The 26,029-nt window shown below is 43.9% G+C and overlaps 1 protein-coding gene across 7 annotated transcripts in view; it reads right to left on the bottom strand.

Moving 5' to 3' along the window:
• The window catches only part of VPS13B (vacuolar protein sorting 13 homolog B), an 843,987-nt gene that overhangs the window by 19,043 nt on the left and 798,915 nt on the right, over positions 1-26,029 (bottom strand). For 6 of the 7 annotated variants that reach the window (XM_047842688.1, XM_047842692.1, XM_047842686.1 and 3 more), the window contains 6 exons: positions 24,667-24,813; positions 22,381-22,664; positions 19,727-19,854; positions 19,319-19,518; positions 6,019-6,137; positions 1,745-2,553 (listed from right to left, as the gene is read on the bottom strand). In XM_047842688.1, the coding sequence (XP_047698644.1) occupies positions 1,745-2,553; positions 6,019-6,137; positions 19,319-19,518; positions 19,727-19,854; positions 22,381-22,664; positions 24,667-24,813 (1,687 nt within the window). Of the gene's footprint in view, positions 1-1,744; positions 2,554-6,018; positions 6,138-19,318; positions 19,519-19,726; positions 19,855-22,380; positions 22,665-24,666; positions 24,814-26,029 lie in introns of those variants that run through there. The other variant, XR_007148665.1, reaches the window with a different exon arrangement.

The following is a 26,029-nucleotide window of genomic DNA, read 5'->3' as shown; positions in this document are numbered from 1 at the left end:
TCCTTTTGTCTGTAGGTTTCTAGTAACAGAATTCTCAACAGGCTCTAAAAACTTGGCCCTCTATGTTAGAATTTCTTGTCCCAGAGTATAATGAGGTTGGGACAACAGCTTAGAGGATTTTTAGGTAGATTACAAAAAATCCAAACAGAATGTTCTTGTGAAAGCTCATTAAAAACAAAAAACAAAACAGAGCATTTTTAGCACACAGGCTGCAGGGACATGGCTCCTTGGTGCCACAGTTGGGAGTTTCTCTGCCAGCTCATTACCTGCATGGTTGTCCCCCCACACCTCAGCATTATGTGGTGGCCTGGTGGGAGGCTTAGTTCTTCCCAGGCCCCACATCAGAGCTCAGTCACTTACGTGCCCGCTTCTCATGTTAAAAACAAACACTGCCTGAAAGGTTAAGTTTCTGGAATTGTTTATAAATATACCCATCTATTAAATTTGAAATGTTAACTGCTTATTTTTAAGTGATTTCTTAGCAAGAGAGAAATATTTTCTTCATTGTTGTGCAAGCTATCAAAACAATAGTGCAGGCAGGGCCCTCCCCTGATCTTGTCATTTTCAGTTAAGACTTCTAGGTAACCTTACTGACTCTATGAATGTCATTATGGAGAAAATGTAATCTCACCAGTGGGGCAACAACATGGGTCATTTACTGTTACACTGTTAAGCTTATATGGGAATGCTTTCACTAAGTACAATGTTACAAACATTCTCTCCTTTGTTACTCTCAGAAAGGAAGACTGCCATGTTTTTTGCTAGAAAGGACCTACAAGACCCAACACGGGTTGGTGTTTGTTGCCTGAATTCATGGGAACATAAGGAGCTGAGTAATCAAACTGAAACCATGTTGGAGTGAATTTAGGTCAGGAACATGTGTTTTGTTGCCAATTACCATAGAATATTCTGAGACCACTCTGTCTTTCAGCACACAGTACTCACCATACAATATTCATATTCATATTCAAACAACCCCCCCACAAACTTCCATCTCACGTCTGTGGACAAGCCGAGACACTAACCACTTTCTTTTTGCGATCTGTCTAGACTGGCAGGGCCACGCTGGGTAGGTAGAGGGCTCTTTACGCATCTTATGGGCACACAAATCCTCTGAATTTCTCACCTACAGCTATTCATGGACCTTAATGAAGGAAGCCAACAAGCTACAACTGGATTTCTTTTAAGCCCAGGGCTGGTTTTCCAGACTGCACTGATGTGCCCATACAGAGCCTTGGACCTGCAGGGATCTAAAAAGTGTATGCTAAATGGAATTAACAGTCTAAGTTGCATCATAGCAAATATAAAAGCTACTATTGGTTGAGTGTTTATTAAGTGCCAAGTCCTTTTATTTTATCCTCTCAGAAATCTTAAAACCCATTTTAGAGATGAGGAAACTGAGACTTGGGGAGGTTCAATAACTTGCCCAAGGCCTTAGGCAGTGGCGGAGTGTGGATTTAAATCCAGGTCTGACTTGGGCGCCTGGGTGGCTCAGTCGGTTAAGCTTCTGACTCTTGATCTCAGGTGTTGATCTCAGGGTTGTGAGTTCAAGCCCTCCACTTTCAGTTAAGTTGGAGTGTGGAGCCCACTTAAAAAAAAAAAATCCAGGCCTAACCGCAAAGCCCATACTCTTCCCCTCTCACAGTAGTGCCTCCCTAGTTTTGAAGTTGATGAGGCACTCCCAGGAGCAATCCCTTTTGGCCCAGGCTCTAGTTCATCAAGGACCCCCAGCGTGTGACCTCACCTGCTCTGAAAAGAGCCCCCGCGGCATAGTGCATCGCCAGGGCGTGGACGAGCTGCCTGGCCGTGGTGAAGACGGGGCCTCTTTCAAACACTGAGAAGGAGAGTGGCGTATGGTCAGAGGCTATGTACAGCTTGAGGGAAGCGTGGATGCTGACGAGGAGATTCACCGGCTGTATCACCAGTTTCCGTAACTTCACAGGATTCACCAAGGCCCTGGCGTGCTGTCTGACCTGCGCGGGCAACACCTGTTTGCCACCTGTGAGTACCTCAGGGTGACCGGCCAGGTTGCCGTCAGGAAGGTAGGTCCGGAACAAAGTTCTGATGTAGTACACAAATGTATCTTCCACATATAACCGGGCAGGTTTCAATTCAAAACTGAACTCGTTAATATCATCGAATAAGAAGTTCTTGCCCTCGGTTAAGGTGAGGCAAAGTTTGATAAAACAATTTTTCTTGTATTCTTCCAGCTCTCTGCTGGATACGAGGAGGCTTTGCATTTTGGGACACTGCATGGGTTCTGGTTTTTCCCCCTGGCAGACTAAGACCGCGAAGTGGAAACTGGACTTGTTATACAGCTGGTTGTCTAACTGCAGGTCCCCACAGTAGACTTCCACACAGTGAGGCCGAAGGGGCGCTGCAGCGGCCTCCTCCCCGCGGAGGTGGCCAGTCATGGGGGCCATTTGGAGGAAAACACTGTCCAGTGTGAGTCTCAGAAGTTCAGATGATACTCTGTGGTGGGTGAGGTCATCAAACACCACCAAGCTCAACTGAGTGATGAACATTTTAAATGTCACAATCTTCTCCAGAGTTCTAGAGAAAGGGAAAACAACATAAGTCTCCCTCTTTTCTTTTTCCTCTTTCTTTCTCTTCCTTCCTTCCTTCCTTCCTTCCCTCCCTCCCTTTTTTCCTCTTCTCTCCTCCCTTCCCTCCCACCCTCCCTTCCTTTCAATAGGGCCTTATTACACCCCTCCTGATATTCCATCAGGTTCTCGCAAGAAACAATAAGAATTCAACTTTCAGACTGTGGTGTCTGGACAGAACCTGCCACGTTCCCGACAGTACTGGGGAATGTCCCCCAAGGGACCAGCACAAGCTCTTGTCATGTTCTGTACATGCTTCCCTTGTCAACACCAGATTTGTACTCCAAAATTCTTCTAGCGTTTGCGCACTAATTCTCTATCATGATCATCTCAAGGCAGAAAGGTAAAATCAAACCACCAAGACTCCTCACCTTGAAGTAAAGCAAAGAGAAGAAAACTCACCCTGAGCCCCCGTATCCTGGCCCCTCTAGTGGCACCTGGGCCATGTGCTCAGCTCTCCCTACCACTTCCAGATCTGGACTGCGGTGCTCCTGCCTCAGGCCAACCTGTCACGGTGCCCAAAATCCTTCTGCTCTCACCTCCTTAAGGACATCACTTTAGCCACCCACCCGTCTCCTTTACCTTCATTTTTCTTTTCATTATCGGCAGCTTATAAACATGATGCTATTTCTCCTGTCTTCAAAATCCCTCTTGTAACTCCACCACTTCCTTCTCTAGCTACTACTCAGTTTTCTGCCCTCTCTTACATAAAAACTTCTACACACATTGTCTGCTGGCTGCCTTCCATTCTCTCTTCACCTTGGTCCAAGCAGGCTTCTGCCCCCATAGTCTGCCAAAGCAACGCTCACCAAGTGACTTCTGTGTGGCTAAACTGAATGATGGCTTTTCAGTCTGTGGCTCACTTGACCTACAATGGCATTTCACCTTGTCGATAACTCCTTTCCTCTGGGAACACTTGCTTTATAGATCTTCTCTTCTACTTCTCAGTCACTGTGCGACCCCTTCCTCTTCTCCCTGATCACTGAAAATTAAGGTGCCCAAGGCTCAGCCCTTGCCCTCTTCTGTTCCTGTGTCCGGGCCCCCCCCCCCACTGGGAGATCTCACTCATTCCCACGGCCCCGATTTGCTGTCTGGGTGCTCATGGCTCCCAAAGTCACATAGGCAGCCCAGGACCACCCAAGTGCCAGTCTCCTACATCTAACTGCCTCTCCACTTTGTCACTTCTTTGTTAAAAAACATCTCAACCTGTCACGTCTATAATCAAACTCTAGATCATACACCCCACCCCAACCTGCATATGGTCTTTCCCATCCAGTTAATGGCAACCACATCCTATCACTTGCTTACAGCCCGAGTTTAGGAGTCCTCCTTGATGTCTCCATTTTTAACCCCTATCCAGTGCATCAGGGAAAACCCAATGGTTTCTTCTTAGAAGGTGCATCCAGATTCTGACCTTTCCTTCCCATATCCACTGATCCCACTGCAGTCTAAGCCATCAGCATCTCTAGTGTGAGTAACGGTGACAGTGTCCTAACTGGTTTCACTGCTTGCACCCTCACTTCTATATGGTCTACCTCACAAACAAACAAATAAATGATAAATAAGTTTCTAAAAATTTAGGTCAGATTATGTCACTTCTCCACTCAAAATGCTCCGATGATTTCTCCATTTCATTCAGAAATAAAGCTAAGTCCTACACCATGTCCCCCTCTCCCAGCCCTTACCGCTCTGGCCTCAGATACTCTTTCTACTTCCATCCACTCTGTTTGGCCCACACTGGCCTCTTCCCTGAGCCTCCAATATGTCAGACCCACTGTTTCAGACCTTTGAACCAGATGTGCCTTCTGTCTGGAAAGCTCTCCACCAGATACCCACATTACTAACCCCCTTGCAGCTTTTGAGTCTTTGCTCAAATGTCAACTTCGTGGGAAGGCTTACCTACACTGGTTTTCTAAAGTTGTGTCCTCTCCGTCCTTATGCCCTGGCACTCCTGGTCTTTCTTACCCGGCTGTTTTTACCCCTGCAGAAAGCCAACCTTCTACTGTCCCATAAAGTCTTTTTTTATTATGTTTATTCTCTGTCTTCCATTCTACACCTAGGAAAATGTGATCATCTTTTTGAGAGCAGAGATTCTGGTCTTCTTAGTCACTGTTGTATCCCCATCCTTAGAATAGCACCTGGCATCCAGTAAGCACTTCAAAGCAAGGGGTGTAATAGTTCCTTTATTCATTGATTCAACAGATAGTAGCAAATACTTGTGCCTTTCCTATTTCTATCACTCAATGTATAATTTGTTGCTAGTATGATTAATGCCCTATTAATGCCATAGACAAATGTTTCTGAAACTGTTGTGCAGGCTTGAAATTTTGTGTTATGTAATTTTATATTTAGTCTCCATTTGTTATGCTATTCATTTTTTACAAAGTTCTGGGCAAAGAAAACATTCTACCCAACCTTGTTTGAAATATTGTAAATTCAAATTAATAATGATTTGGCAGGTCCAAATTAATAAGTTCTTAACTATATATGAAAAACAAGGAACTTTTTTTTTAAAAGGCTTAAACAAACATATGGAAGTTAGTATTGTTATTTTATATTTTAAATACATTTTTAAATAAACTTTATTATAAAATACATTCTTCTGTATAAAATTAAAATGCAGAAAATTATTAGCTAATCACTTATAACTCCCACATCTACTAACAATTTTGATTCTTTAAAAAAAATTTTTTTTAATGTTTATTTATTTTTGAGAGAGAGAGAGAGACAGAGAGACCAAGTGTGAGTGGGGGAGAGACAGAGAGAGGGAAACACAGAATTGAAAGTAGGCTCCAGGCTCTGAGCTGTCAGCCCAGAGCCCAATGCGGGGCTTGAACTTACGAACTGCGAGATCATGACCTGAGCTGAAGTCAGATACGTAATTGACTGAGCCACGCAGGGGCCTCTTGATTCTTTCTTTTGAGTCTTAGTTCTAGGAATGTTTTCTGGGAACGTGTGTGTGAGAATGTGTGAACAGAGAAGTATTTATGTGTGTGTGTGTGTTATATACATACATACATACATACATACCTAGGATACATGACTAATCATAGCTATATATTCAATGTTATACTCTCTTTGCTTTCTTCTCTCTATTCCTTCCTTTCTTTTTGAGAGAGAGAGAGAGAGAGAGAGAGAGAGAGAGAGAGAGACAGAGGGAGGGAGGGAGGGAGAATGGGCACACATATGAGCATGGGAGGAGCAGAGAAAGAGGGAGAAAAAGAATCTTAAGCAGGCTCCAAGCTTAGCACAGAGCCCCATGTGGGGCTCGAGCTCACGACCATGACATAGATCGTGACCTGAGCTGAAATCAAGAGTTGGACACTTAACTGACTGAGCCACCCAGGCACCCAGGTTTACAAATTTTTAATGGGCAAGCTTACCATGCTGTGACTGGGATAATAATTAATCCTACCTGTTGGTAGCGGTTAAAATAGGTCCCATTTTTCCTTCTGGGGCCACAGTGATGAAGACTGTGCCACACTGAAGGACAACGTCCACATACACATAGCCAAAGCCAGTCAGGAACACAACCTGTGAAAAGAATATTCAGAATCTGATTAAAAAGAAATAAGAAACACTACTGAAATGGTTACTTTCAAATGTCTTAAGTCCTGATTCAATACCACAAACACTTCTTGGTTATATTTCTTTATATCTATGTGTACAGGCTATACAGCTGACTTGAAATGAAGAAAAAAAAAAGAAAGATCAAATCCAGATTTTTCAATATCCAGCTGTAAGGTTCGTAGAAAAAAACAATGATGGATGATGGGGCATGTGTGTCTTCCTTCTCTGCTTCTTTGGAATTGGCAAATAGCTCTGTATGGGCTGGAGCCCAGCCATGGGCCAGCTTTACGTGTGCATATCAACCTCTGTGGAAAAAAAAAAAAAACCAAAAAACAACCAAACCCTGAAACTCAGGACTTGAAATGCAACATGCAAAAAACTTCCAGGCTCTTGAGTGTTGACTTACTACCATGAGGATGTCTTCATATCCTGGGGACACAGAAACATACCAGAAAACCTACCAACAGCTGTTGACATGTCATAATCCCCTCAAGGTCTCTTAGTCTCTCATGTAACTTGTAACAATAGTGTCAGATAACTTCATTTGCTTGGAGTCAAAATTAATTTTGCTTCTATGGGAAGGTGGACTAAGACCTAAAAAAAGTTCGATCTCAGAAGCCAGGTGCCGGGCCAGCAGAACAGATGTCCTTTCAGCATTAAATACCGAGGTTGCTTAAATGGATAAATATTTGAAAACAGAACAGAACTATTTGAAAAACAACTCCAAGAACATCATGTTCACAGCCAGCATTACCTGAGAGTAGGGGCAAGAACCTCCTTATGTTTGGGAATGTTGATTCTGATAATCTGCAGTATCAATTCAGTCCAAGTCTGGGCCCTTTATTACTGTTAGGGCAGCAAATAAAAGACGACTGCAAATTTCCGGATGACGGAACAAAGCTAGGTGCCTGCCTGACATGTAATGAATGTATTGGAATTCTGACCACATGAAGAGGTACCAGAAAGAGTGTGCACAGAGCCACAGGGGACAGTCACAGACTCAAACCCAGAAGGGACTTCAGTGTCACTGGGTTTCTTTCTTGCATAGTGGCTCCTGACCATGTGCAGCACCCAGGGCACCTGGGCGTCACCTCTGCCTCCTCCCTCTCATCTCCTGGAGCACAGCAGTCCTCAGATGCCCTAGCTCTGCAGGCTCCTCCCCTAGGGCCTTCGTTTTCATCCTATGGCTGCTGCTTTAGCTTAGGCCCTTGTCTGCCACTCAGCACTCCCGGCGCCCAGAAGATGCCTTCCAGCACAGGTTCTTTCCAAATCCTGTGTCTCTTTGCACATGCTCCTTAAGGATACCTTTTCCCCTGAAGGTACTCTCTCATTTTCCTATTCCTTTCCTCAGCTTGATACTAACTCCAGCATTCCTGAGGCATTTTAACCATATTTCTATTTCATCACAAGCCTGTATTGTTTGTAGTACAGTCGCCTGTTTATACACCTGACTCAATTGCTAGATTGTCAGCTTCTTGAGGGCAGGAGCAGAGTCCATTTGTTCTCTATGGACATGTTTCCCAAATGGATTGCTTTGCAGAAATATCTGTTTCAAAAGACCCTGTATCTTGAATCTGCCTTATCTGTTCTAAGATAAGAACTGTAGTTGACTGTGATAAAATCTGGAATGCAGCCAACTTAAAAAATGGCTCAGCTCATGAATCTAAAGCAAAACAGGTATTATTTGAGAAACACTCACATTTATTATTTTGTATGATATGCAAAGGATGTCAACTGTTTTTTTACTCGGCTTATAGATGTGGGATTATTCATCTGGAACAAACATCTATATTTCCCTCTCTCAGTGACTCTGCGTAACTTCAGCGTATGTCCCAGGGTTTTAGCAGAGAACTACCACCCCTCAGAGGAGGGAGGGAGAGGATCAGTAAGGGATATATTTACTGTTCTGCTCATTCTCACAGTCATCTTTGGGCCTTAGGAAATGAGGACACTAGTACCTTCTAAGAGTGAAGATTAGGCAAGCTGATGGTTTCTGTTAACTGCCCAAGGGACTTTGAAGCAGGCAAATGAACCCCAACCTTTAAAGGTACTTCTTCTGGTCAAAAACCTGGACTCTGCAGAAAAATTTGCTGGGTGTCCCTTTCACTCACCACTAGAATGGAAGAAACATGGACTTTAATTCTCAGGAGCCTATCCCTGTCTCTTTCCCCCAGTAGAGAAACTGCTCACAAGGCCAAGCATTTTGTACAGTGGCAGCTCTAGGGATTAGAGAGTTAGGTATCTACCTACCAGAGAAATTAGGCACTTGTACCTAGGTTCCCCGGAGGTTTCAAAATAAGTCCTTGTTTTGGTCTGAAGGTTTGGCCTTCAAAACCTCAAATACTTAGTGAAGAAGAAACTTTTTGAAGAAAAACCTTGCTGACTCCTAGTCTAGCTGGTTGTAGCAGCCACACACCCAGCACCCATGCCCTTGCTTAGTCCACTCTCCTATGGATACAGAGCTTGGCTATGTGGCTGTCGTCAGCCGATGGGATCTCAGCAAATGTGGGGCAAGAAGCTTGGTAAAGCTTGCTTACTGGGGTTTGCCCTCCTGCCAACCATGTGAGGAAGCCTGGCCTCGCCTCCCTAAAGAGAGACCACATGGTGAGAGAGATGCCCAGACTTTCCAGCTGAATTCATTCCTCAGCCAACTTCCAGCTGAATGCGGCTGCATGAGTTATCTCAGGCTCATCCTGCAGAAAAATCATGCTACCAAACCTTCAGACTCACGAGAAGTCAAGCGTTTTCAAGCCTCTAGGTTTTGGGGTGATTTGTTACAATGGGGCAGACAGAAAGTGATGGAAACTCCATCAACCTGCATCCTTGACTGACGATGGAGAACAGAGCTCCCTGGGCACAAAGCATGAGCAAGAAGCAAATTCTAGGGTTCTGATAGGCAGCATAACCTAGCCTATACCAACTAACACAGATACTGGTAACAGAAGTAGGGTTCCAGCAGAAACCTAATGCATGAGTCCTTGGCTTACTGGTCAGGCAGTAGAAACTGGCATTGAAAGGGATTAAAATGGCAATTCATGTTATGAAGTAGCAAGACATTTAGTAGAACTGTTGCCTGAGATTACCTGGGGGGCAGATTATAAACCTAATCCAGAAGATGAGGTGTGAAAACAAAAACATTAGTAGTGTGTGTTGGCTAATATTGGCTGTCTCTGGGAATGCATTCTGAAGAAGAGATGAGCTCAGCAAACAATTTGCCAGTTTGCAAATAAAAATGAAAAACAACAGAGATTCCAGAAACTCAGGGTCTTGCAAAGCTAGAAATGCTTTTGACCTCAAACAGCAAGAGACCAAAGTTTAGTGTTTGAATATGAGAGATTAATACTCAGCCTTAGGGCTATGTACAGGCATCACACTCACTGTTAGAACCTCTTAATTATAAAAGTGACTCAGAAAAAAGCTTAGATTAAGAGTATAACTTTGCCACAGAAGCTCTAAAGTTAGAGGCAAGGAATCAAGATAGCACAGGAATATGCCTTGAAAAGGAGCATAGATGTGGTTATCGGTACATAAATTCTCTGGAATCAAATAGTGTTTGAGAAATGACTACTGATGAATACACTCATGAGTCTGGGCTACAAGAGACTGAGGTTATTTGAGCTTCAGATGTGACCAAGAAAGATCTCTGAGAGTAGGTCCAGGGGCTGGAAGAAAAATGGTGAGAGCGCAGTTCCAAGAGCAGAGACAGGGCTCAAAGACCAGTCCTTGTTTCAAGGTATAAACCCCACAGTTACGTGCTCAGAAACTTTTTGGACTTGTCATAGATGAGAGGCTGCTGCTATGTCTCATCCTTCCCATTTCCAATTTGGAGGGGTTAAAACAATGATCCTGTCTTGTAAAATGGGGGGAGGGGAGAACAGCATGAGCTCACAGGCCTCCAGGTGAAAGGAGTCAAGTCCAGACTAAGAGAGCATCACTCAGAAGTCCTGGATTTCCAGTGGGACGTCGTGACTCATCGGAACCCTGGGGAGGCAGTGTGTTTGTTGCACACAAACAAACACTCATTTAATTCACTAAATTAAATGAGTAATGACCAAGGGGATTTCTGCTTGTTGTTGCTGAGTTTATTATAGAATAAGCTAGCCAGTCCTGATCAGTGCCATCATGTAGGTGTTTTTTCTTCCTTCACTTCACACTGGTGGTGTGGGGGACGCTATGGGCAACATATAGTCAAGAGATTTGCTGCTTTGGCCACAAAACACTTAGAGGATACTCTCTGTATCTGTGTTGGAGCACTGTGATCAGTAAGACTTTCTCTCACACATAATGGGAATAAGAACACTACTCTGGGCCTATGTCTTGCCCTCCACAATGCCCTTAGTACATTGTCTTTTACTACAATTACAAGTAAGAAACACTTCAACATAACTTGTGCTTTTCTACAGTTATCTTTTTAAAAATTTATTTATTTATTTTGAGAGAGAGAGAGCGAGCAGGGGAGGGGCAGAGAGAGGAGGAGAGACAGAATCCCAAGCAGGCTCCATGCTGTCAGCACAGAGCCTGACACAGGGCTTGATCTCACGAACTGTGAGATCATGACCTGAACCTAAATCAAGAGTCCAATGCTCAAACAACTGAGCATTAAAATGATTGATTACATTTATACGTAGCAAAAAATATTTAAAAACAATTATACTAATTTATTTTACTAAGTTAATAAGTTATGGGGGGGGGGGTGCCTGGGTGGCTCAGTTGGTTAAGCATCCAGCTCTTGGTTTCGGCTCAGTTCATGAGATCAAGCCCCATGTTGGGCCCCAGTGCTGGGCATGGCACCTACTTAAATTCTCTCTTTCTCCCTCTACTGCTCTAGATTGTACTCTTTCTCTTAAACAACAACAACAACAACAACAACAACACTAAGTTAATAAGTTACAGGGGGACACAAGAAATAAAAGAATGAATTTTGAAAGTCTCTCTTCCCTTGTCTCCCTTTTTCCCTAGAGGCCATATGCGACAATCCAAGGATAATCCTTGGAGGGAGGGAGTTATAAAGTGTCCCAGCACTGCAGCTGAGGTAGACTTACATAATAGGTAGAACTGTTATTAAAACTCCTTCCATACTCCCTTCCTTCAATATTTTACCGATTTCCTCTTCAACTGGGTTCCAATAGCCATAGGAAACATCTTACTGGGCTTCCTCCCTTTCTCTGTCTTCTACCTAAGTCATGTTGCCCCCACCTCAGATTTTCACTTCTTTTCTGTGATGAGTGATTTTGTGTCAGCCTGACTGGCCACAGGGTGCCCAGGTTAAGCATTATTGCTGGATGTGTCTGTGAGGCTGTTTCTGGATGGGATTAGCATTTGAATCAGTGGACTCAGCAGACTGCCTTCTCCAGTGTGGGGGACATCATCCAGCCTGTCGAGGGGCTACCCCCTTTTCTCCTGCCACACTGTTGAGCTAGAACATCTCATTTCATCTTCTCCTGATGAATTTATAACATCAAATCCCTTGGTTCTCAAGCCTTTGGACCCAGACTGAATTATGCTATGGTTTCCCTGGGTCTCTAGCTTGCAGAAGGCAGATACTTAGCCTCCAGGGGTAGAACTGCAGACAAATCAATCAGCCATGTTATTTGTTCTGAACTTTGGCTAAAGCTCATCTTTCATAAAAAATTTTACTCCCTATTTTGGGAAGGAATAAATGGAAAAGTTACTACTTATTTCTCTAGATGAAGTGGCTTGTAAGAAATATGTTAAGAAAGAAAACCATAATATGGAAGAAGCCAAGGCTTAGGCTTTGAAGGGAAGAAGAGATTTGCATGTGTACTATGGGACTATGTGCTACAGGACTGATCCCTAACGTGTAGAGGGAATAAGGGAGTTGAAAGTAGCCTGCTTGGTCTCAGGTAGTCAGTCGTCTGTTTTAAGCAGTTTAAGGCCCGGAGTTTCAGGCCTAGAGAGCCTTCTCTGGGCTGGACTCTTGTGTGTTAGTAATCACTTTTGTGGTACTTGTAGAGACAGACTTGAAGGTGAAGAGGTTGACAACAGAGAGACCCTTAAAGGGCCTTAAAGGCTATTGCTAAAATCTGGGAGAGGAATGATGGATAAAAGGCCTGGAGTAGACCATGGTCACAGAGAGAAGGGGCAGAACCAGAGACATTTCTGAGGATTTCTGCCAGCACCTGATGACTTCCTGGATGTGTAGGGGGAAGAGAGGGAAAGGAAGGCACTGGGCTGCAGTAGGAAAAGTACAGGAAGCCTGACAGTCTGGGTTTGGATCCCAGGTCCACTTGCTCTGTGCAGGTTGACTTCTCTGAGCTTCAGGTAGCATCTACCTTTAAGGGATGTGGCAGGGACTAACGATATTTGTGGAGTGCTTGACATAAAGCAGGAATTTAAAACAAGTTTGCATAAATATTATTGAAGGTTTTTATACTGGGAAAATGGCGATAACAATCACTGAAGTGACAACTCTAAGAGAAGCTGGCTTGGGGAATGGAAAATGATCACTTTGGTTTCAGAGATGTTGGGTTTGAGGTGCTTGTGAATTTTAGGTGGAGATATCTGGTGGGTGGTAAGAACACAGACTTGGAGCTTAGGAGGGATGCAGAGGCCAGAGAGAGATCTGAGAGTGACTGGATGGTAGTTGGTAGCTAAAGCAATGAGATGAGATCTCTTAGAGAGGAAAAGAAGGGAAACGAATTTCTAAAATGATCAATTTCTAAAGTGAGAAAAAGGTGGATAAGCATGAAAACAAAATAGCGTTATTCTGGGTAGAATTCTTCCCTCTGTGTAATTACTGAAAAATACTTAGGGAAATCCTTACTTTCAAGCATCTTTAAACGCATTGTGACTCAGCTGGAACAAACTGTAAACACACAGAAGACTCTAGACCAGGGAAGGCTCTTGGCAGTTGTTCAGAAGTGGGTACCAACCTGCTGATACCCCTTCTGGCCCTGATACGGGATATATGGGAAGGCAAGTGAAGTAAGCAAGAAGCCAAAATATCTGTACTGTGCATTTGATAAGTCAGATACTCACTTGGACTTGGTGGCTTTTTTCTGCATGAAAATTCCTGGATGGAGGCTAAAGGGGTCTCAGAAAATGACTACACTACATGCTCTTTAAGCATCAGCGCTCAGGGTTACCTCTGTCTGTTGTGCACCAAATGGGCGGATTACACACTTGAGTCCTGGTTCATCAAGGCACTTACCAAAGTGTCTCATGGTAACCTTGTAAGCAAGATAAGAAATATATTATATAGTATGGTTTAAAAAGTGCTTTTAGATGCATTTTCTTATGTAAGACATGTGGGCTAGATGACAGTACAGTTTGGTGTGTTAGTGGCTGACCGAACCCATGCATTAGGGAAGTAGCTGGTGATTCACCATTGCAAGTAGACCTTGGACGTGTCCTGTTCAACATATTTATTAATTACTTGGATGAAGATGTAGAATGCATGCTTGCCGCATCTATAGATGACATAGAGCTACCAAGGATACTTAATATGTTGGATGACAGCGTCACAATTTTTTTTTTTAAGTGATTTCAACAGGCCGGACTAGGCCAATAGCAACAAGATTTAATTTATTGGGGATAAATGTAAAGTCCTGTCACTGGGTTCAAAGAGTCAACTGTACAGCAAGTCATATGATAAAGACCTGGGGGATGTGGTTGACCACAAGTTCAATAATAACAAACAGTCTGAACTTGTTAATAAAAAGCTAACTCAATCTTCTACTTTATTAATGGAAGCACAGGGAGGTAATAGCTGGTTAGACCACATTTGGAATACTATGTATAATTCTGGCTGCCAGATTTTTAAAAGGGAACATAACACACTAGTGTATTCAGACAAGGGTAACTGTGGTGATGGGTCTGGAAATCACATTTACTGAAGGAATGATTCAAGGAACCAGAAATGTTTGGCCTGGATAAGGGAACACTTAGAGAAGATGTTGAAGCTGCCTTCAAATAATTGTAGTGTTGCTACATTAGAGGGGGAAGTAAACAATCTGTGATGCCCCACAGGGTAAAACAAGGATGAATGAGTGGGTGCCACAGAGGGACAGATTTCAGCTTGATACAAGCAGAAACTTTCCTGTAGTCACTGCAGGAATAAGCCACAGCCAGGACACTGAGGGGAGATGTCATGGAAGGGACTCCTGCCCTAGGTAAAGTGCAGATTAGAAAACCTCTTCTAACCTGTGCTTTCAGGAACCTTCAGGTAGTGATATTGGTAGCCAGGGCTGCACTCCAAACGATAGACAGTGAGCTCAGTTTGGTGCAGGAAAAACAGGACTGGGCCACATGTGGGCAGATCCAGGTTCCAGCCTGATCCTGCTTACTTACAAACCACCTAGCTGATTACTCTTTAAGCCTCAATCCTCTCATCAGGAAAATAAACATAAAATTATTGCCCTAACGATCCCAGAATTTTTGCCATGATCAAAGGCTCTGTCTTAGGGCTTACTCCACTTGACTACATTTATTTACTTACACTCAGGTTCCTGAAGCAGAAGTAATGCCTTATTTAGGGCAAAGGGTTTGGCTCTTGATAGTTCCTCAATAAAAGTTTGCTGAATAAATGAATGGAAGAATTGAGACCGTGGATGTGAGAGCACTTTGTAAATGGTATAGAGCTCTATAACCATGAAGGACTGTCATTCCCCATCTTTCACACACTGAGAAGAAAACACTGGTGACACTGACTCCACTAAAGACTTCTGCTCAGAGTCAAAGATCATGAGAATTCACTGAATCTTTTTAGAAGAAAATTCACCTGCAAACTTTCTGGGGAATCACATCGCTCATTCTTCTTTGCTGTTTCAATGGCTCAGACACTGCGTTTCATAACCAATTCAAAGACTTCCCAAGGCTCTTAAGATAAAAACCCAAGTCCTTAGGTGCAGACACAGAATCTTGCTGGATTTGGCCTTGAATTGTCTCACTAAACCCTTCTCCCACCCCGCTTTTCTTCAGCTGGCACTATGGCCACACTGGCATTCAGGTTCCCGGAAGGACCACGCTCCCTCTCTGAGCACCGAAGCTTCAAACATGTTGCTCTTTCCGCCAAGAAAAGTTTCCCACTTTTTTGTCTACTTAATGCCTGCTCAGCTTGAAGGCAGAGATGCCAGGTCTCTTACCAGAGAGATATTCCTTGGCCTCTCAAACTAGTCTGCTGTATACCCTAAAACAAGACAACTGTACCTTCCCTTCATGGTTCCTACTGGACTTCACAATACAGCCACCTAGGCAATCACTTGCTTATCCTCTCCTCCACCTGTCATCTCCTGGGAGGCGAGGGTGTTGTTCCCTTTAGTTCACTCTGCTTCCTGTAGTCCCAGTACTAAGTTACAATGTCTGGCATGTATTAGAAACTCAGTAAGTATTTGGTGACTGATGACTGAAGCATGCCTCTTAGTGTTTATGTTACTTAAATGGTAACTACGTTTTCTTTGTACCTTTTTATTCAAAAACATATTGGCTAATGCTGACAAAAATAAGACTTCTGATTAACAGGAACTGAAATCCCATGAACTACGCAGGGTTCTAACCTGTTTTCCAGATAGGATCAAAACTGTGGCTTAAAATGGTCAATGTAAGCTCATTTTTTATGTCTTTGCTTATTTATTTGGAATCTAAAGATGTTTTCCTCTCGAGTCAGTCAGGCTACCGCTCCCTGTCAAGTTATGTACAAGAGCACCAGCTGCTGCATCAGGGGCTTAGTCTGAACCACCATGAGAGGTCTCCTAGCCAGGTGTGAGCTGGTAACACAACCCTGGAAACCCCATGCCAAATGCAGTCCGGATTTTGTGGCCTACATGCTATCGGGTCTTCCCGGTGACTCCTGATCCGAAGAACACTTCTTTGCGTGATTACAAACTCATTTTCTGCATGTTCCCTCTCATAGTCCATTTCAAAATTATGCAACACGGCACTGTTCTATTTCCAAAACTGAGGCGAGGGGCCTATCTCTGGCAAAAGCTAAAGGAGTTCTCTTCCTGGAGGCAATATTAGGGATTTTACAGTGTTTTAATCCTGCTTTTTAAGGTCAGCTTGGAAATTGGCATCATGTGCCTCAGACCAAGGGCTGAGGAAAGGCTCCTGGAAGACGATCTCACTCCTACAGAAGGGCTGCTTCCTTTCATCAGAGGACACAGCTCCCTTCGCTCCCCAGTGATTTATACGCCCTGGTGTATTACTGAGGAGATGTCGGTGAGGGTCTGAAACAAATCTTCCTGCAGAGGAGGAAGTGAACCGTGGTCTGCAGGACATATGGCACACAGCTCCTCAAAGATTAATGGGAACATGAGCCTTTGCTGGGTCCTCAGACCAGGGATGATAAGGGTGTTGGAAAGAGTACCTCTTCCTAGCTTTGAAGTATCTGTGACTACAAAGGTTTGAGGAAATTTAGAGTGAATGGGAATCCCTGAAATAAGGTTTGGCAGGCAGAATGCCTATTGTAAAGAATCCCCCAGACATAGAGAAGTAAGCAAAGTTTTGAAAATCTTCAAACCGATGCAGAGGAGTTCAGGAACCCTTGAGAAGCTTGCAATATTTATTTTGTACATTAATGAGACCAGGAATGTCTCCCGAGTCTGCACGGATCTAACAGATTTTCAGCGTTCATCTCATGAGTGCTGCGGACAGAAGAAACCACACCCCTGTGTAATGTGGAGCCAGTACATACGCGGGTCTCCAAGGTGAGGGTGGCCCCCAGGCTGCTCATCCATTCTTGCATCTGTCCCTGTCCCTGGCCACGTCCTCCACCTGTTTCTGCGGCTAATTCTCTCCCCAGACCCCCAGCCCTTTCCCTCTCTCTCTTGGCCGACGATTTATTCCAAACTTCACAATAAACTTAAGGCCACCGTGCATCAATTCAATTTCCTGGCCCCTCCCTCCAAAGAGCTCTCCCTCCCTGTGCCCAGTCCCACCTCTTTTCTACAGCCAGGGAAGAGGACGTGGTCCTTCTGTCCACGGAGAACTATGCTCCCTGTGCCTGGGACTCGTCTCTCTGGGCAGCTCCTCACTGTCTCTTCCACTTCTTGACTGACTCCATCCCTGCAGTACAGAAAAGAGCTTCCTCCTCTCTGACCTCCTTTGCTTCATGGCCTCACTCCCGGAAAACACAATTCTCATGTTCCTCCACGCCCTCCCTCCCACTGCCTCTGAACCTGTCATTTCCAATTGCTACCTTGCTTCTCTCCACCATTTTACAGCCTGTAAGCTTTGTCCATCAGGGGCGTTCTGTTTCTCCCCTGCCTGGGTCTCCTCCTGCCACTCTGCTTGTTCCCTCTCAGTCTCTTTTGCTGCTCTGCACTGACATGCCGGCGTTTCCCGAGGTTAGGGCTGGGGGCTCTCTTCTCCTCCTTTACAGGCCCTCTCTCGCTTGACCTCATCTTCTCATTCACACAGTCACTCATTTGCTGATGTGATGTTTACTAAGATCTTCCTGTGTTGACAGGAACTCTGCTGTAGCCTGAGGATGAATAAGGCAGGTATCTGACTGCCAGGAATACTAAATTGGTAGGAGAGCTTTTAAAGAAATAAATGCAACTTAATGTTACAAATGATAAGTGAACATGGAGAGGGGCTGGTGGTGGGGAGGAGATTTCACAGGAGTGAAGACAGAGAATCTCTTGGGAGATGAGAAAGAATGTGCCAGCTGGGGAAGAGGGGGGTTCAGGAATCCCAGGTAGGGAAGCAGCATTTACAGCATGGTAGCTTGGAGCAGTGCTTTGGGGTCTGGCAGGTCGGGATGAAATCCCAGTCCCTTCTCTTGTAACACATGGGAACTAAGCCGTGTTACTTCTGGAGGCCTCAGTTCTCACTTCTGTAACATGGGGATGATAGTCCCATCTTGTACGGCTGCTGGAAAGGTTAGACGGGAATGAATGTAAAGTGCTCAGCATGATACCTCGTATGCAGTAAGCGATTACGAAGTGAGAGTCATTATTATAGTAAATATATTTAGGACTTTGATATGTGTCCTGTAACCATGACAAAGAGACCTACTTCACAAGCTTGTTGTGAAGGTCAAATGAATTAATACGTACGAAAGAACTGTGACAAAGGATAGCACAATATCACTTGGCCACAAAATGGAATGAAGTTCTGACACACGCTGCAACATGGATGAATGAACCTTGAAAATACTACGCAAAGTGAATTATCCGGGCACAGCAAGACAAATACTGTATGATTCCAGTTACATGAGGCACCTGGAACCTGGCAAGTTCAGAGACACATGGTACAACAGGGGCTACCAGGGGTTGAGTGGAGGGAGAATGGAGAGGGATTGCCTACCGTGTACAGAGTTTCTGTCTGGGATGATGGAACAGTGAGTGGTGACGGTTGTACAACATTGTGAATATTTTTTAATGCCCGTGAATTATACACATAAAATGGGAAATTTTTAAGTACAGCAGAAATGAAATGCTAGGTTCACATGCCATTTTTAACAAAAATAAACACCACTAGCACTGAGATTAAGACAGAGACAAATCGGGACATTTTATCTGTTCAGGGTTTTTAAACTATACTTATATTTGTAGAGTGATATGTACTTCTAGGAAGAATGTGTATATTTTAATATTAAATTCTAAAGAGGGGATGAATCTAGGGTTGACATAATGATTGTCCTAAAATCTGGACTGTAGGGGGCTCCTGGGTGGCTCAGTCGGTTAGGTATCCGACTTCGACTCAGATCATGATCTCGCACTTTGTGAGTTTGAGCCCCGCTCGGGCTCTGTGCTGACAGCTCAGAGCCTGGAGCCTGCTTTGGATTCTGTGTCTTCTCTCTCTGCCTCTCCCATGCTCATGCTCTGTCTCTCAATAGTAAATAAAAAAATGTTAAAAAAAAAAATTAAAATCTGGATAGTAGGACCACTTTCTATATAGAGGAGTCTAACAATTTTATTTCATTTTCGACTTTGGATCACACCCAGTGTGCTTGCCTTTACTGAGTGCTTCTCTCTGGTAAACAGTTGTACAGGATATTGTGGAGGTACATATTGTATGTGAGAATTTATAACCTAATGAGGACGTAGAAATGGATACATGCATCCTCATCTGGAGATAAGTTTAGCACTGAGAAAATGCTGTTTAGAAGCAGACAAGCATGGAAACCTTAGACAAAAGAATGTGTCTTGGGGCCTTGACGGGAACACGTGTGGCTCACTGACCTGTGTTCCCTGACTGTTGATGTCGATGGCATCGCTCCACTCAGTTGTTGTGTCCCCCAGACATTCTACTCTTAAAAAGAGGCTAGGAAGTAAGTCTTTGGTCTTGCAGTCTGGATAATTGGAAATCTGATGATACAGTTCATGATGAATTGAGCACTCAGAAGGAATTCTTCTGCAATAAACCTCAAACTTTGGAATATCTAAAAAAAAAAAAGGCATATGCAGACTCAGGCCTTGACAAAGATGAAGGGATATTAAACATAATGTGGCAGGAGAAACTTCTCGAAGAGAGATGAATGATACTTTTATTTCAGTGTTCTTCACAGGATCACAGGTAGCTACTGAATTAAAAACCTCCAGGAAGATTATAGGTTTTATATTATTTAGATTCAATGCGATAAAATATACCTTTAATATTTTCCTTTATAAGGATTGTTACTGGACATCTGTTGTGGAAAATTATCCGAGGACTAGGGTCTTCTGAGAGGGTTAAATAAGTCACTCCAAAGTGTTCTTGATATGTCAGTGCTACTGCCCTGGAATGAAATCAAATCAAATGACAGAAGCGGTTTAGAAAAAAATGAATGCTTCCTCTCGTGGTACGTGTTTATTTAGATTTGTAATATTCAGAACTGCACAACACCATCTCTTTTATCAATCAGAAGAAGTGTTTTCCAGAGAAAGGAGGCCATCCTCTCATCTAGTAACGGACTTATACTAATTACAGCTTTACCGACTTTTTCTCGACAATAGTATCACATAATTATCATGAAATATCTAAAGACGTAAAAAATTATTTCAAAGAGGAAAACCATAACTTCTACCACTTAGAATTCTGGCCAACCGTGTGCTAACCTCTTCCTCCTCCTCTGCTCTCCTTTGTGCAGATGTGCCTTAAACTCTACACATGCAGGGCCTTCTTCTTCAGAAGTGCTTGGTACATTTTGGCTTAAGAGGAGCTGATATGCTTTTAGAAAGACTGCTAGAGAACATGGGTACTTGCTCTTTTTATATTCGAAAGGTAGGTAGGCTCATAATGCTTGCTGTCAGTTGTCACATCATCATATTGACATGACCTCCACTTTGCATACCAAGAGCAAAGCTCTATTAATCGGCGTTAGAAAAAGTGCTGTGTGGGCATAGGCTGTCCTCTACAGTGGAGACACAAAACTCTTCCAGTCTACATCATAGACTACCAAACAATATTTCGTATCAAAACAGGACAAAAAAATCCTCTCGGAGGTTTAAATTACATGGACTGATCAAATTAATCAAAGAAATCAGACATTTGCCAAATGTAGTCCTCAGTTTACACTGATTAAAAGGGGTTGATGATGCATTAAAGAATTCCCCAAATGCCATTTACCCTGTTCACCAAGGTGAGCTCTTCCCATAGTATTTGCCTGAAATGCCAAAGTGAATTGTCCAGTAGCGTTTGGGGAAATCACATTAATAACACATCAAAGGTGCACGGCAGGGCTGAGGGGAGGAGGGGGAAGAGGAGATGGGGCTTGTAGGAAGCGAATTCACTTGCTGAGTACAGTCCCTGGATTCATACCAAAGCTCTTTTCCCAGCCTAATTTTGAAAGAGCTGGGGCAAGCCAACCTCAGAGAATTTCTTCTTGCTAGCCAAGAAAGCTGGGGGCCAGGACTAACATATGGTATTTTCAATCTAATATCTAGTTTAGTATTTGTAGATAAGATTAAGTTATATTAATACAATCGTGTCTTAGAATTCTTAGAATTTTAAACATCATTTCCAAATGCAATTTTATTTTAAATTTTGGCTTTCAGTTTTAAAAATAAATTTTGTTTTCTTGACATAGGTTCACATCACTTTCAAAAATACTTCCTTCAACTCACCACACTTAACTTCTCCAGCCAGAATATAAATATAACCACTCCTCTTCAGAATCAGGGATGAAAAGTGTTTATAAAATCAGGATGTTTCTGAATGTTGTGAAAGAAGAAGGGATATGTGTAGGGAACAGGGCCTTACTATTATGGGTAACGTGAGTTGGGAAGTTATCGCTTAAAATATTACTACTACAAATCTCTGTAGACATCAAAAAGTTAGGATAGCTTGAATCTCAAATGAAGTCTGTAAAATCACAATCACGGGAAAAAGGTACCTCTGAGAAGATCACAAGATATTTTCTTCTGTACTTTTTGCATATACCATAAATAAGTTATTCCCGACAGCTACAGAAAGGACGTATTGCATGCAAAACAACCACAAAATAAAAGTCCAGTATGAACAAACCATTACATGTCTCCGGCTTGATTCTGTGGTTGTTATTTGCATAATTGGTAATCGGTAATTGGAGCAACTTGCGTGCAGGAACAACCACAGAACAGAGTCTTCTGTGACTTGTGTTTATCTAAGTTATCTCTGCTAATGACTTTTAAAGAAAAATTCCATTTTGAAGTAGATGTAAAATATGGGAAAGGAAAAAGGTTTTCCAACTTGACTCTCTCATATTTTAACCCTCGACAGAGGCTAAGAAGTCATCATAGAAGGCTATCTTTTCATTTTGATGTATTGCTGCTATTTCATGCCACAAACACCATCATTCCCCCCCACCCCCACCCCCCATAAGCTGCAATAAGGGAAAAATCTCATCAGGAGTACGCTGGGGCAACCCACATGTGATCACAATGTTTGCCCAATTGTGTACGATGTCTAGAAGCCATTAAAAATCAAAGTAAAACCTGGGGCACCCGGGTGGCTCAGTCAGGTAAGCGTCTGACTTCAGCTCAGGTCACGATCTCACGGTCTGTGAGTTCAAGCCCTGCATCAGGCTCTGTGCTGACGGCTCAGAGCCCGGAGCCTGCTTCAGATTCTGTGTCTCCCTCTCTCTCTGCCCCTCTCCTGCTCACGTGTGTCTCCCTCTCTCTCTGCCCCTCTGCTGCTCCTCAAAAGTAAATACACATTAAAAAAAGTAAAAGTAAAACCCAGTTTTACACGTGGTGAGCAATGCAGCTGTTTTTGTCTCTCCTGGTACCTTGATGAAGAGCTATCGCAACAAGCTAAGAAGGGCATTCACACGGAGATAAAATACCTGGTGCAGAATCCATTTTCCCCACAACTTCCGAAGGGCACGGCTACACTCTGTCTGGGAAACTCTTGTTTAACTATAGCCGGCAGGCTCCAGCACTGGGAACTGTTGGCACCTGAGGCAGGAGAAAAGGCCAGCAAAATCTGCTTCTGCAGCATGGAGGCATCCAGTGGTGACTGACTGATATCGGGCATCAGGTCCCAGCAAGGAAGGGAGCTGGATTTCACAGCAGGCTGCTCTCCACCTGCACAGATGCTGAAAGTGGCACTGTCTGGAACGTGAAAATACTGAGAAAAGAAAAGACAATGCCGAGAGAGCACGGTTACTGCACCAATGGAGAGAAGGGGAGCTTTTGAAAGCACAGCTTCTAAGAAACCATAACCATGTAGTCTCAGGAGGTGGCTGGGTGGGGGACATGGGCATGTGAGAATCCCATTCCCATGAGAAAGCCCCAACGAGACTATTACAAGCAATAGGGGCAGGGTCTGCTTTTCTAGGCATAATGAAACATGATAGGGCCGGGGTGACTTAGAAGGTGATGCAAAGTTCTCAATGCCCCCCAGGTACTGCAAAAATCCAGATGTCGTAAGGGTCGACATGCCACATGCTGGGGAGAGAGTCCTCTTGGATGGGTATGACTGGACTGAAAGGGTGCGCTCTGAGGGGCCTTGGGAAGAAGAGAGCTGAATGAGATACAGAACAGTGAACTGGGAGCTCAGAAGACAAACTCTGTTTAAGGCTCATCCTGAGGGAGGAGGAAACTCTGATCCCAACCCTCAGTTGAAATTCCACAGGGTTTCTGGCACATTAGAAAGTCTCAGAAGTTTGACTTAAAAAGGACCTTTAGAGATACTTTATTTAAAACTCTCCTTTCACATCTGAGGAAGCTGCTTTCCAGAGAGCTGCTGACTTGTCCAACATCACAAAGACAGTGAGTGGCAAAGCCCAGCTGGAGCCAGGCTTCCTGCTTCCCATTTGGTGGGTTTCCCACTGTTCCACACACCTCTCTGAGAGGCTAGGGACCGTCATGTCTTTAAAAATAATGCCTACACCTGCACGAAGCAGGGTATGGTTGAAAAAGGGGACACTCCTCAGCTGCCTGGAAGTACGTGGGCCCATCCCTCTTCTCCAGGGAGCTGAGGCAGAGCAGGAGTTCACTGTGATGCCGGGGTTGTGGTTGCCGCCGGCTACTACCATTTCCTGAGTGCCTGGCCTTTTTACTCATATTAGCTCATCTAATTGTCACCAAAAACCTGTAAGGAATGAAAAATTATGCCTATTTTCAGAGGAGGAAATGTCAGCGTGGAAAGCCCTGACTGAAGGTCTCAGGAAGCCCAAAGGTGGGGAGGAGCAGGAGAATTATCTGCACACATGCTGATTCTCTTGCCAAATCCTCACCTAAAATGGAAACATTGTTGACTTCTATTTCCCGACCGGGTACTTCTGGTCACATAGTTATTCTACTGATACTTTGAAGAACCAAAATGAAATTCGATTATTCTGACATTTTTGTAAATACTATCATGCATTGTAAGCTTAGAAGAGTAAGACTTTCATCCTGTTTTAGTGTTCTAATGTAATTTTTAGGAGCTGAAAGGGATAAAAATAAATGCAGACATAGCTAAAGAAAGAAAATACTTTCCTACGTGATAGTTTCAATAGCATAAAACAACAGCTTACCACTTAGCATATCATGTTTTTAAGTCCTTTTAAAATATCTCCTTACTCTCTCAAAATAGAAGTGTTCACTTTAATTGTATAAAGAAGAGAATCAAAAATCTTTCTTGGATTTATTTTCTGCATATTCTGCCAGTGGGATGCTAACATAAATGGGCTGGTACCTTTTCAGTTACTCTCCTCGTGGGCAGAGAAGTCAGGGCTCCCACACGTGTGGCTCAGCTGGGGCCGAGCCCTCTGCCCACACGGCTCCTCCAGGCACCGCAGCCTGCGAGGCAGATGCTCTTTTCCACGACACCCGGGAGCCAGCCCTCAGGCCACTGCCCCGCGGGCGGGGCTTTGCCTTCACGAGCATGCTAGCCCAGTGTGCTGTGGCCTCCAGCGGCTGGGGCATACACGACACGAATCCAGCAGTGCGTCGGGACCTGCTGCGTGTTCATTACCTGGAAGCGCTGGCCACGACATCCGTGGTTTTAATTCAGTTCAAAATACATTTCTCTTTACCTACATTCAATGTTAGTTTCCTTCTTTATTCTAGGCTAAAACCTTAATCTTACTTATCGCTAATTGATCGAAACTTAAGACAAATCAATAATGCTATCGATTGCTTACCTCCTTTCCAGAGTGGGGTTTGGAGACAGATAACTGCGGTTTATAAAATATCTGATAGGGCATATTATTGATTATCATAGTCTTGTCTTCAATCTGAATAATCTGTATACCCTGCTGAACCAGGGAGGAGATGCAGAATTGACATAACTGCAAGACAAGTGAGGAAAGAACGATTTTGAAAACATTATAAGGCACGTAAAACTTTCTCCTTTTTTAAAGGGCCATTTTATCTCTCAGCTTGCCCACGACAATACCAATTTTACCTTTTGCTCCAGCACATTAAAATTTTTTTTTAACGTTTATTTATTTTTGAGACAGAGAGAGACAGAGCATGAACAGGGGAGGGGCAGAGAGAGAGGGAGACACAGAATCTGAAACAGGCTCCAGGCTCTGAGCGGTCAGCACAGAGCCCAACGCGGGGCTCGAACTCACGGGCCGTGAGATCGTGACCTGAGCCGAAGTCGGACGCTTAACCGACCGAGCCACCCAGGCGCCCCATGTTCCAGCATATTTATCAGAGTCCCCTTTCAGTCTCAAAGACGTCCCAGCTCCCCAAAGGGCCACTATTTACAACAGGTGTCCTGGCACACCAGTTATTTCTGGTGTTTCCAAGTTATTTAGCCAATTCCCTCACAAAGTATTTATGTAGGAACACTTGTATGTAAACAGAGGTCACTCAGGTTTTCAACATGAAGTCAAGCACTCCTCCTCCTCTTCCTCATGCTCATCGTGGCAGCTACCTCACGAAAGGCCTGGGAGGGACCAACGGGAGCCCCAAGAACAGCATCGAGTGGCCGTGGCATACTGCTTTCTTGTGCTCCACTTGTAAGTACTTACGCATGCTAACTCACAGAATCCTCACATGGGGCAGCTACTATTGTCTCCATCTTACAGAAGAGGGAAATGAGGCTCAAAGAGGTTACGTAGCCTGCCCAAGGTCAAAAAGACAGAGAGGGTCTAGTTGGGATTGAAAACCAAGCAGTCTGGTCCTATGGTACAGCTCTTAACCTCTGCGTGTATCATCTCATTACCTTACCATGTTGTATGACGGACTGGTGCTCAGAGAAGATATCCGCTTAGTAAATGGTAATGTCAGGACGGCAGTTCTCAAAGTGTGGCCTGGGATCCTTGTGTGTGTGTGTGTGTGTGTGTGTGTGTGTGTGTGTGTGTTGGGGGCGGTGGGGGGGGGAGGTCTATGAGATCCTTTCTGGGTGTCCTAAGGTCAAAACTATTTTTATAATAAATACCAAGACGCTATTGTCTTTTCCATTCAAATTCCCTCATGAGTGTACAGTGAAGTTTTCCAGGGGTTATATGACCTATGATGTCATGTGTATGTTTGTGTATTCTTGGGGTCTAAAGT

The sequence above is a fragment of the Prionailurus viverrinus genome, chromosome F2, assembly GCF_022837055.1.
Source record: "Prionailurus viverrinus isolate Anna chromosome F2, UM_Priviv_1.0, whole genome shotgun sequence".
Lineage (NCBI taxonomy): Eukaryota > Metazoa > Chordata > Mammalia > Carnivora > Felidae > Prionailurus > Prionailurus viverrinus.
This window is presented reverse-complemented; position numbering and strand designations above follow the sequence as displayed.